The following is a 12765-nucleotide window of genomic DNA, read 5'->3' as shown; positions in this document are numbered from 1 at the left end:
TACGTTAATCGTCACGTAGCCTATCATGGGGGCGTGGGGTTTTTTTAGTTTTATTGGAATGGCGGCGGCGGCAGCCAGTCGAAAGATCGGCTGCCGCCCCCGCCCCTGACGAAGACCCGACGAACCGCCGCCGGGACCCGCCACCGGGAGGGACATTCGGGAAAGGTAAGTCCCATCCCGGGGGGGGGGCGGGGAGGTGCGGAGAATTTCTCCCCGAAACTTCTTCGGGGGGGCGAACACGTTGGCGCTCGGCCCCCCGAAGTTTCGGGGAGAAATTCTCCGCCAACCCTAACTATATGCTACCTCCAGTATCAGAGGCAATATGCCTACGTACACCATTTGCTGAGGAACATGGGCAGGAGGGTGCTGTTGCACTCATGTCTTGCTTGTGGGTTTCCTGTTGCGCAGCTGGTTGGCCACTGTGAACAAAATGCTAGAATAGATGGACCCTTGGTCTGATCCAGCATGGCTCTTCTTATGTTCTTATGGGTATGAGAGGTGTAACATTTTAGAACAATGTTTTCAAATCACTGTGTGAGAAAAGCTCACTAGGTTTAATTCAGAGCTGGATACATTTATGAAGGGTATTTTGTATCTTTTTCTGTACCTCAGTTGTGGCCCAGAATTGTATACGATATCACTTCCTCCCTCTTGGGAGATGTGGGGTTGAATACTAAAACTTTTCCTTGGTTTTTGTGTGTTTTTCACTGTAAATGCTTTCATATTCTTTCACAAGTCTAAGTTGATCCAAGAAGGGAACCAACCTATTCATCCTATTTTGTATCTTCCCTCAGAAACCTGATTTTAATATCAAGGAAGCTATCGAAATGTATTATGCACAATTTACTCTAATATTTAGCTTTTTGTAATAACACACTATATGCCTGTATATAGAAGGTTATATCCAAGGCAGGGGATTGTTGCTGGTTGCCTGGAGCAGCTGCAGTGAACTGTAGAGCAACGAGGGTCAATTTTATTCTGGTGTAAAGCAACTCATTTGTATTAACCAACCTGCTTTGGTTTTAATGTTAGACCAGCCTTCATAACTGTCAATATGCTCCTTCAGCCGAGAACAAAGTTGTACATTGCCCACATAATCCAAAAGAACATCGATAATAGGCCCTGCCCAACGACTCATCTCTGGGGCTGAAACCATTTCACAAAACTAGAGAGAAAAATGAGATATGAGTTATTTTATTGTGGGGGGATCATAAGAAAAAAAAATTATACATGAATTGCAGGGACGTGCAACGCTTCTGATTTTCAGCAACAACCTACAAATGCTGCATTCATACATTGTTCCTGTGACATCCAAACCCAGGCACTTGGGGTTGTTCATGGGTTAAACAAGCCTAAGTTAACCTATGGTTTGTTCTTAGGTTAATTAACCCACGAACTGCTGCCAAATGCTGCCATTACATGTGAACAGCCCTGTTACTTTACTAGTTTATTTCATGCCAACAGTAAGCTAGATTTTTTTTTTTTTAACCACTCTGGCAAGAAAACTCAAGGAAGCTCATGATTTCTGCTAGGAAGCTCACGTTTGCAGAAGATATTCACCTGACTGCTATACAAGTCAGTCATAGGGGAGCAGATCTACACATTATTCAGAAAGAAGTCAAAGCTTGATGTACTAGAATTCTTTACCATTTAAAGTTAGAGGTGGGGTGGTTGCATTCTAAATGCTCTCCCATGTAAAGACCATTCCCTGAATGTAGAAAATAAGCATATTGGGGAGAAAGGTTTAATACAGCCTTCTCCCCGTTGTCCATGTTTACTACATGTAGGGAGGAGTTTTTACACTGAGCATTCACGAATATGATCCCCAACCTGCAGTCTGAAGTTATACAGTCCAGAATTCTATCACTTAAATCTGTGCACTTAGTAGATTGTCTCTCACACATGGCTCTTGATGTGCTTCTGCAGATGCCAAAAGTTCCCATTTTTTATGTCTGGTCATGGAAAGCTCTGAAACGCATAGCCTAGATAATTTTTTGCCTCCTTCTTTGTTTAGCTGTTTAATGTGCTAACACTACAGACTGCAGCCTGATTTTCCCACATGTCCATAATATCACAAAATGGGGAAAGGCAGAGGAAGAAAGTCCCATCATGCCAGTGGACTTCAGCTAACACCACATTGGATTTAACCCAGGATCCTTGCGTGGCACAGTCCAGTGCCCAGCTCCTAACACACCAGCATCTTCATGATAAAATATTGTTCTGGCTATAGAAGTCTGTTTCTATATTAAGAGAAGTCTCTCCTAACTAGACCACTCTGCAGCTGTATGAAGTCTGATGTTAGAAGAGAACAAAAAATGCAAAAATGCACTGTTAATAGTAGCTCTTTTGCTCTCTGTGAAATAGTTTAAATGCCCTCTAGTGGCATTCAGATAAAATACCTCTATATTCTAAGTAGCTTAGCAAATTCATTGCCCTCAAGTTCCTATCCTTACGTAGTCAAAGAAACACTATTCACACACTATCAGCAGGCTTAAGGGAAGCGCCAAGTTTACAGACAAAACAAAAAAATTTTTAGGGAAACAAAATTCTAAGAGGAGAAAATTCCAAAAACAGTCCAATGACAACTGAGTGGGTTGGATCCAGATCAAGCCTACTGAAACCAAGCGGGCAAGTTAATCATAACAAACCTAAGTTTCATTGATTTCAATGGGTCTACTCTAAGTAGGACTAAATCTGGATTGAGCCCATTATGTTCAGTAAGCATGAAATGTTGGAGTGGGTGGGGTGAGGTGTGTGGGGTGAAATGGAATAGAATATCCGGAAAGGGAGTATAGTTGGCTAGAATCCTGAGCATTGTGTTGTACGTCCCACTTGTTTGTAATATGTTCATTTCTAATGTAATAATAACCATTTCTCTTTTCTGTTCCATAGGCATGGAGAACTGGATTACTCTTCATGATTCTTTTAATGCTTTTCAATGTAGAAAGTGCTTTACAATGCTTAGAACCTTACTTATACTCCCGATCCTATGAAGTAGGTAAGACTAAGAGATGTTCACTTGACCAAAGCCACCCAGTGAGTTCCATGGCCAAGCAGAAATTTTTATACAAGACAAGAGGAACTACTGGGTGCAGACTCAAACCACATACAGTACTGTGAAAAAGTCTTAGGACACCACTAGATTTGTTGTTTTAGCAATGGTATAATGACCATATATAATTATTTTTCAGTCTCTTCATTAGAATGCAACCAGAAAATACAGGAAATTTGTATGCAGTATTCAACAACAGAAAAAAAATCAGAAAAAACAGCTTCCATAGGCTAAAGTGGCGAGTATTTAGTGTGACCTCCCCTTACTCTAGAGTAACAGCAGGCACCTGGCTCCCCTAAAAGGACTGGAAGACCAAGAAAACTTTCAAAGTCTGATGAGAAGTTCCTCATAGTTTTTTCTTTGAGAAACCGGAGGAAGTCCAGCAGGGACCTGGCTCAGCATCTGGCAGCTGCATCGGGATGCCAAGTTGACCCTTCTACAGTCTGAAGAAGCTTGATCAGGAAGGGTCTTCGTGGAAGGGTAGCAGCCAAGAAACCACTTTTGCAGAAGGGGAACAAGGTGAAAAGGCTAAGATATGTTAAAGCTCACGAAGACTGGAATGAGGATCAGTGGAAAAGAGTATTATGGAGTGGTGAATCCAAGTTTGAAATTTTGGGGTCCAATCGTCGATAATATGTGAGAAGAAGAGTTGGCGAGAGATGGACGAATGAGTGCTTGTGGCCTTCAGTGAAACATGGTGGAGGGTCTGTCCTGATTTGGGGCTGCATTTCTGCCAGTGCTGTTGGCGATCTTATCCGTATTGATGGGATCATGAATGCTGAAAGTACAGACAGGTTTTAATTCATCATGCCATTCCTTCTGGAAAGCTCCTGATTGGGAATGGTTTCATTTTTCAGCATGATAATGATCCCAAGCACACTGCTAATGCAGTGAAATCATATTTAGCGAGGAAAACAGCTGATAAAACACCGACAGTCATGGACTGGCCTCCACAGAGTCCAGACCTGAATATTATAGAGGCAGTATGGGATCACCTGGACAGAGAAAGAAATAAAAGACAACCTACATCTAAATAAGAATTCTGGGAAGTGCTGAAAGAAGCCTGGTATAATATACCAGAAGATTACGTCAGAAAACTTCAGGACAGTCTCCCCAAAAGAGTTCAGGATGTGCTTAGAGCCAAGGGAGGTCACACTAAATACTGACTTTTGCCTGTACATATTTCCTGTATTTTCTGTTTGTATCTTAATACAGAGACCAAAAAATAATTATGGATGGTCATTAAAACTTTGCTAAAACAACAAAGCTGGTGGTGGCCTAAGACTTTTGTACAGTACTGTATATAAGAAGCTATCATATAGTGAGCGAGCAAGAAGTTACTAAGACGTGGGACACCCTGCAGATGAGTTTGATCACTTCTCATTGTGCTGTGTTTCTGTCTTCCTGTGGGAATATGTTGAGCTAGACCGATAGCTATGTTCGCTGCACCAGGCAGGTACTGGCTTTTCAGAATTTCAGACTGAGACATTTCATAGTCCTGCTACTTGACACTTTAAACTGGAGAAGCTAGAGACTGAAGGTGGAGCCTTTTCTAAGGAATGAACATTTTGGTACCTATATGAGTGGGGAGAATTCTATGGCATTCCTCCAAAAAACATATGATGAGATAGTAAGAGTAGACTTACCTGTATGATGTTTTGCTCTTTATTCACCTGGGGATCATGATACCTGTCCCTCCTAGTATCAATGGGAGGATGTGGGCCACTTCCATACCGACACTTAAAACAGGAGTTGGCATCACAGCCCAAATCCATCAGAAATTTCAGCAGAACAAGGTATTTCATTGAGAACATGATGGTAGCAGGGAAAGTAGTAGGGTGGGAAGCCACATAGGCATCAATGTTCGCTCCATAATCAAGGAGAAGCTTCATTGTCTTTAAGCAGCCATGGCGGATGGAGATGAGCAGTGGGTTGATGAGGTCAACATTGGGGTTGGCCCCAGCCTCAAGCAGCAGCTCAGTAGCATAGACATTGTTGTTAATGACTGCAAAATAGAGGACAGTGGTGCGCCTGTCCTCATAGAGTCGAGAGCGCTCAGAAGAGAGGGTGGCATTCACATCAAAGCCAGCCTCAATCAGCTCTTCCAAGACATCATCGTGGTTGCGTTCAGCAGCCAGATGCAGAGGGCTGATGCCACTGCGCTTGATTCGGGTACGGCTAGTTACTGGGAGCAGCATTTTTACAATCCTAGCAAAAAGGAATCAAGGGCCAGACATAAGTTTGCTTTTCTAGTGAGGATATTGTTGTCATTGCAGCATCTGGGAGTCCCATTATGCTAGGTGCTATGGAAGCACATAACAACAACAAAATAATCTCTGCCCTCAGACCGTCTATGATTTACGATATAGAAACTTCAGGCAAGAGAAGACAAATGGTCACAACAGACTTGGGAATAAGCAATGACGTTGAGCACTAAAGCTGTGTACAGATCATATTTTTTCATGGCCTTAAAGGCAGTGTGATAACACTGTCCTTGCATTGCACACATTTGTTTTTCTGTCCCACTACGATCTATGGTCAAGTGGAGAACTGGTGTAGTAAATACAGTGGAGATAAACTTTTGGAGTCAGATGAGGATCAAATCTGCACTCGGATATGAAGCTCAGTGGGTGACACTAGGCCAGTGACTGTCTCTCAGCTTATCTCACATAATTGTGAAGATAAAGTAAGGGCAATCCTATATATGCCACCCTGAGATTGTTGGAGGCAATGACAGTGTGAGTGGTAGTGGGAGCTGAAGGTAGTACCTGCATGACAATGTTAAGTGGTGAAAAGGGGGACAGAAGGAACCAAAATCTGGGGAGGGTATCATCCAATGAGGCTGAATGATGGGAGATTCAGAATAGATAAAAGGACATGCTTCTTCCCACAGTGCATAGTTAAACTATGGAATTCACTTCCACAGGATGTGGTGATGGCCACAAACCTAGACAGTTTTAACAGGGGATTGGACAAATTAATGGAATATAAGGTTATCAATGGCTACTAGTCATGATGGACATATGCTATCTCCAGGATCAAAGGCAGTATGCTTTTGCATACCAGTTGCTGCTGGGAAAGAAGGGTGGGAGAGGGCTGCTGCCTTGATGTCCTGCTTTTGGGGTTCACAGGGGAAACTGGTTGGCTACTGTGGGAAATGGTGCAGAACTAGATAGGCCATTGCCCTGATCCAACAGAGTTCTTCTTATGTTCTTACCAGCAAGTGTTGCTTCACTACACTGCAACTCCCTGCTGATTCTCCTGTGGCCAACCTGAGTATGTGGGCTAAGTATTAGTCACCAACGATCATTCAAGAACATGTAGCCATCAAATACCATTGAATAAGCATCTTCAGCTAGCTCTAGAAACATCAACTGTCCTTCAGTATTCATTAGCAAACTATCAGCTTATGCAAAATATTGTCCTCTTTCCACTAGACCTCACATAATCCCTTAGACTAACAGCAAATCATTAAAAACATAGAAAATAATAAATCAATGAATCCAGATTTGAGCATCTCTTATTTCTAGCCCAATTCCTTAGCACTAATAGGAAATTTGGGGGGAAAAATCCCTTCTCTGCAAAAGGAAAAAGGGGGTATAATTCAGTGCCTCTGCAGCTGCTTTCAGCAAACTTCTCAAACACCTTTAGTTGCTTCAAACACTAACATAACTTTATTGAATGAAACTGGACAATTCCATCCTAACTTGCAAATCCCTGTTTATCTTCCAGTCCTCATGTGCTGTGCTTGCTTCCTCTTAGAGTGACGACAGACACATTTTTAATGATCTCTATATAGCAGGAATGGAGAACCTGTGGCCATCCAGATGTAGTAGCCCAAGCCAGGCATAGCCCAGCCAGTGTGGCCAATGATTAAGGATGATGGGAATTATACTCCAGCAACATCTGGTGGACCACCCCTGCCACATAGGATGCTATGGTGAATGACAACCCGTTCCTGATGTTCCTCCTTGGATTACGTGAGCATTGACACCAGCTGGGCTGAAGAGAGGCAGGAGACCAGCATGTGCTAGGGTGTTGTCAGCATATGGACTGCAAAGACTGAACCTGCTCACTGAGCACATCTGGTCCACAGAGATATACTCGATGCTGTCCGAAGAGCAGGATGGGTAGATGGGCAGCATGAATGTTTTTTTCTGAAACATTCTCAGACGGTTCAGTTTGAGACAGGTCTCTGGCATGAAATAGTTCAGCATGAACAGTTAAACATTGGGGAAAGGTTTAAGCAGCTGGAGCAAGACTGTTAATGGAAAAGTCTTAGGAACAACAGCTACCAGCCTGCCTGCTATTATCCATGCTATCGAGACATTATGCCCCATCAGAAGGAAATAATTAAAGCCTCACGAGGAAACTCACACATAGCGGAGAGGCTGACCTCACCCAGCAGTGATGTTCCCTGGAAGGCGGGAAGCCTGGGTGCTGTTTAGCTGGCAACTGTCCATCACTAACAAATGCTTTCTAATAGCCATAATAGTCATACACAGCACTGAAAGGAGAGTATGCCAAACACCAGCATTAGTCATCCTGTGGTCTACTGGGGTTTATTAAAATGTAAGGGTTGAGACTGTTATCCTGCTCAAGCAGCCTCCCTACAGCTGAGCTAAAGAGCCATTGCAGGCTTTGCTTCTTGTTAGGGAATGAACTTGTTCAGCACTAAAAAGAAAAAAGCATAGCCCTGGTAGCTGTTTGAGGCCTGGGGTCAAATTCAGCTCTGAAAAGGGACCCTTATAATGAACAAAGTATGCCAGGATCTTTTGGATGCAAATATAAACAAGAAAATATAAACTGGCAGGCCACTAGATAGGGTGGGATGGGCAGGTCAACATTTTACAACCCTCTGATTGCTTTTGTCTGTTTCTACCCAGAAGGTAGGGGCTTATAAAGGGTGGGGGGTGGGGATATTTTAACTGGTTGCTCTTTGTGCAGATGATTAATCCAGGTGAGATAATTTGTTTAAAGGAATTATCTAGGCAGATGAAAAGCAATACTCCTGTTCAGGCAACTCCAGGAATAACAAGAGATGGATATTACACCAATAACGCCCGAAGAAAGCCTTTCTGGTACAGGATAAGCCACTCCTAGCCTAGGTGAAGATTTGCTTTTAAGTTCCTGGAAGTTGAAGCAGTAGATGGTCAAGTACAAGCCCTAAACATCCACATTAGACAAGTCTGACCTGTGTTTTAAGACCTCCACTTCACTAAGGCTTGGGGTGGATAATTAGAAAGCAAACAGATATCCCTAGTAAAATACCAATCAAACAAAATACAGTTTAAAAGGTATTTGTGTCGAGAAGTCTACACAAGGGCATCTTATCCTGTAAACAGCCATGACACTGGAACGTGGACACCTACATTGTTCCATTGAGGACTAACACATCCAGTCACTCTAGATATGGCTAGTGCTCCATTCCAGGATCACATCATGCATACGGTGCTCTGGTCATCTGAACTATTTGCTATCTTCACAAGTCATGGCCCAGTATGCTGCAACATACTCTCCTAATGTGAGTTTAAATAGGGGCAATTTGTACTTGTGATGAAGTACTTACTATTCAGACTATTTATTCATCAGGTGCACAGGACAACACAGGCACAGAATGATCATGTGAATTGGCCCTATGAAATTGCTCAGAATGATTGCCTGGCTCCTCCTTTTTACCCTGATCCTGCGTATGCTCTCTCTGCTTGTTTGTTAGTATTGTTCTCTCCCTTCTGTAATGATGGGTTCATCATACCACTCGCCTGATCCCACTCTTCTAAACCCTGGATTACTCCTGCTAATGCAGAAGGGGCTCCAATAATACAATATTAATATTAACACATCCAGAAATGAATACACAAGGAAATAATTCCCAACCACCTCTCTGCTACAAATATTCATGACTGTATGAGTTAAATAATATTTCACTAAGGTCATGGAGATGACAAGATATGTTATCCACATATGCCTTCCAAACGGTGAGAGCATCATGTACAATAAACAAAGGCCAAGCAGCAAGATTTGAAAAAAACAGAAATAATCTCCTTCGCTTTTTGATGTTATGGAGCCTTCAGGTCCTGGCAGTGAGTCTGAATATGGAATTCCTGCAGAATTACGTATTAAATCCACATGCTTACAATGAGAGGTCACTGCGAAGAGTGTTATTATACAGAATACAAAGGGATTAAATATAATTGGCTACATGGGGGCAAAGTCTGTCATTTGAGTAAATATTTTGTCCAAGTCTCTACAAATGGGAAGCTATTTAACACTTTCATATCAAGCTTTTTAATAAGTACTTGGTCTTTACAAATTAAGAAATATCAGATCTTAAACCTAATTCTGATCTCATGTATTGATGTGAATCAACATTAACCAGTCTTTGCAAAGTAAAATTCTGCACCATTTTGTTTTGTTTTTGAAGCAGAGAGGAGTCCAATAACATAGCTATAATAATGCTTCAGTAACAGCATGTTAACCTGCAAGGTTTCCATCAACCTGTGTGAGTTTATCAAGTGAAATCCACTGGCTCCTGTTAGTTAACTGGGAGTAATCCAAGAATAATTTGCCTATGAAAGATTTGTCTCCTACACTTGAAATACTTAAGCAGAGGCTTGGCAGCCATTTGTCATGCAAGATTCCTGCACTGAGAAGGGGGTTGGACTAGATGACCTCCAATGACCTTTCCAACTCTAAAATTCTATTATTCTTTTTCTGTGGTGTCCCCATGCTACTTGCTTGCTGCCTGGCAACCCAGCTACAGTGATTTATTTTATGTGTACCTTAATCTAGGGATGGGTGAGAATTTTGTTTGGTTTGTTGTTTGATAACAACATTTGCAAGGTTTTCCATAAACAGGACACCCATCAGCCTTCAACAGATCAGTCTTCACCACCATGTGCCAGAAGTAACAAATATGAGGTAGTACTTCAAATGTTGCCATCAGAGCAGTACCTCCAGATCCGCACTGCAGAGGGGTGGCTGTTCTGGACAATCAAAGCCACCTATATACCCTTTTTACCAAATTATAATCCAGTCTCCTTAAAACCAGACTTTCCCATAGTCCTTATTTAAGCACCTAGGTTTCATTCCCAACTGTTAGAAGTCTAAGAATAGGCAACTGCATTTGCTCACAATCGCCTGCTGCTATCTTTGTCTCTCCTCTCTCTGTTCTCACCATAAAACTGTAAGTTCCTTGGGGGCAGGGACCTATTATTTTGCTTATGGTGCTTGCCAGCAGTCACTGTGAATATTCATGTCGTGGCAGGTTGTCGCCATAGCTTATCGTGACATTCGAACGCAGCACAGGATGGGTTGTTGGCATTGTTAACTAACTACTCCCAACCCAAGCACTGCCCATGGGTTGTGGATAGTTTGTTTGGGTTTGGCCCCTTGCTGGGTTTGGACATCATGAGAAGCCACAGTGATGACTTGAATATTCACAATGGCCTGCCAGTACATGCTGCAATCTACTGTAGCTTAAATAAGCTGTGGTGGGCTGTGGTGATTGTGCGAAACAGCCCATTGTTTTGATAACCTGTAGTGTATTCATAGCCTGTCAGATCCCTCTTGAGTATGATGTGGATGGTAACTTTAAATTTATTAGCTCAAGGTTTCATAGTGAATGTAACTGGGTTGTTTTTTTTTTTAATCTTTCAGCTTTAATCTTCATGCAAAAATAATTCTCACACACCCAAAACCACCAACAAGAATAAAGCATACAACTTACTCATAATAGCCTTTTTTGGAGGCCATATGAATAGGTAAGAACCCATCCTTATTGGCCTTGTTAGCATCAGCACCTTGGGACAAGAGAAACTCCACAATCTTCTCGTGTCCATTTTTAGAAGATTCATAGAGAGCAGAGGCTTTGTCACTGGCTTGGGTATTGATATCAGCACCTGGGAATGAAAGATAGACAAGGCATGATTCAGTTGCAGAAGATTTGGAATCAAGAGCATCTCTCTCTAGGGCAGAACTTTCAGTACCAAAAGGAATATCAAGACGTCTCATGTGTCTAAGGGCTCCTTCACAATGAGCTTTTATCCTGCAATTGAGATGGCTCCTTCACGGAAGTTTGTGGGCTCTTTACATAATGCCGTGATTATTCAAGGCATCTCCTGCACTAAATGCCCTTTGTTCCATTTTTAAATAGATCACAGATAATGAGCTATCAAATTACCCCATTGTGTTCCGCTTCAATTTCCTCCCTGAAAAGAGTAAAAGTGGCAAGAAGAGGAGAGAGATCAATGAAAGATAATGGAAGACTCAGAGATGGGGAGGAGGAGGACAGAAGGGGGTAGGGGAAAAGGAAGTGGGTGAAAAAGGGAGTTGTTGTGATCCTGCATTTAAAACGGAAGCAGAAAGTCCCATTTTAAATGCAGGATTTTAGGCTGGTGTAGAGATGCCCACCTCTGACTTAAATGGAGGAGGCAACACCATGCCCTTCAGTGTGGGGACACTGCTACATACACAAAATATCGTTTTAGGTTCCTGTTAGATTTTCCCACCCACGTGGGTAACGCTTATACATGAATTGCTTCTGCACATCTGGGAGAAAACATTTAAATTACCCGCTCACGTGGGTACTGGTCAACTGAATGAGTTTTTCCCACAGATTGAGTACCACCACTAGGTGCCATTTCTTTGGGAAGGCCCACACCATCAGCCCTACCCACTTGATTGGACGGGCCATTTAAATGATCTCTTATATGTGTGGCAGCTATTCATAGATAAGCAGTTCCCACTCAGCCAAGGGAAAAGGCATCCAAATTAAAGTTATAATCCATTAAGTCCCATACTATGACATTCTAATATGCCTGTCAGTTCTCTTTCTCTGCTTGATCACATAAGGGTGCAATCCTATGCACGCCTAACTTGGGAATATGCCATAATGAACAGGGTGGGACTTGCTTCCAAAAAACGTGCATAAGATTCAGCTGCGCAAGTCTCTGCCAAAGAGAGTCTGCTTCCCTTGCAAACAACAGAAACCTCTCTGTTGTGTTTTGCAGTTTTAACATAACTGTAAATATGAACACAATTACAAAGCCCCGAACTGGGCTGCTTCCTAATGAGGAAGAAACAGAATCTTTATTTTATGGCAAACACTGTGCATTGTACAAATGCAATAAAATTATTATAAGGGTTCTCAAAGGGGCTTTTAAAACTTGGAACAGTTAAAACAGTTTTACTGAATTTTCTCCTTGTGATTCTTTTGTTGTAGTTATTGTCTGTAATTTAACTTTAGAAACTAAAACCCAATCACAGTTATTCTTTCAATTTACCCATAACATTTCAAATAATGATCCTGAAAATAATTAAACTGAACCAAAAATGAGGAGTGTAAAATTATGCAGCTAAATTGTTGGAAATAAGGGGCAAGGTCTCAACTTCTAAAACACAACTTGTAAAAATATTAATTACCACACACATAATGTTGTCCTTCCTTATGTCTTACAAAGTTCACACAACTACCAAGGATGGTAATTCATACTCCACTATACTGCAGTAAGCAAATCTAAATTCCTTTTTAAAATGACAATAAAACATGTGCAAAATACATGATGCAAACCAATAAATACGTGCAAATTTAGTTATTTTGCACAAACCAATGGAGGGAGCAATCCTACCAAGATAGGCGGCTGCCTCCAAACTCGGAGGCGACTGCCTATCCAATGCAGGGCAGGAGAAGCGCAGAGGGGATCATCCCCTCC

The 12765-nt window shown here is 42.0% G+C and overlaps 1 protein-coding gene across 1 annotated transcript in view; it reads right to left on the bottom strand.

The window, feature by feature from the left end:
* Positions 1-12765, bottom strand: part of ASB2 (ankyrin repeat and SOCS box containing 2) — a 32598-nt gene that overhangs the window by 5158 nt on the left and 14675 nt on the right. Inside the window, exons 6-8 of the mRNA XM_084840143.1 lie at positions 10782-10953; positions 4699-5260; positions 1012-1165 (exon numbers count right to left, since the gene is read on the bottom strand). Coding sequence (XP_084696269.1) covers positions 1012-1165; positions 4699-5260; positions 10782-10953 — 888 coding nt within the window. The remainder of the gene's footprint in view (positions 1-1011; positions 1166-4698; positions 5261-10781; positions 10954-12765) is intronic.

Source organism: Heloderma suspectum, chromosome 1 (assembly GCF_057233095.1).
Source record: "Heloderma suspectum isolate Gila_16-S chromosome 1, 16-S_ref, whole genome shotgun sequence".
NCBI lineage: Eukaryota > Metazoa > Chordata > Lepidosauria > Squamata > Helodermatidae > Heloderma > Heloderma suspectum.
The sequence above is the reverse complement of the archived record's forward strand: the minus strand, read 5'-3'. Positions and strand labels throughout refer to the sequence as shown.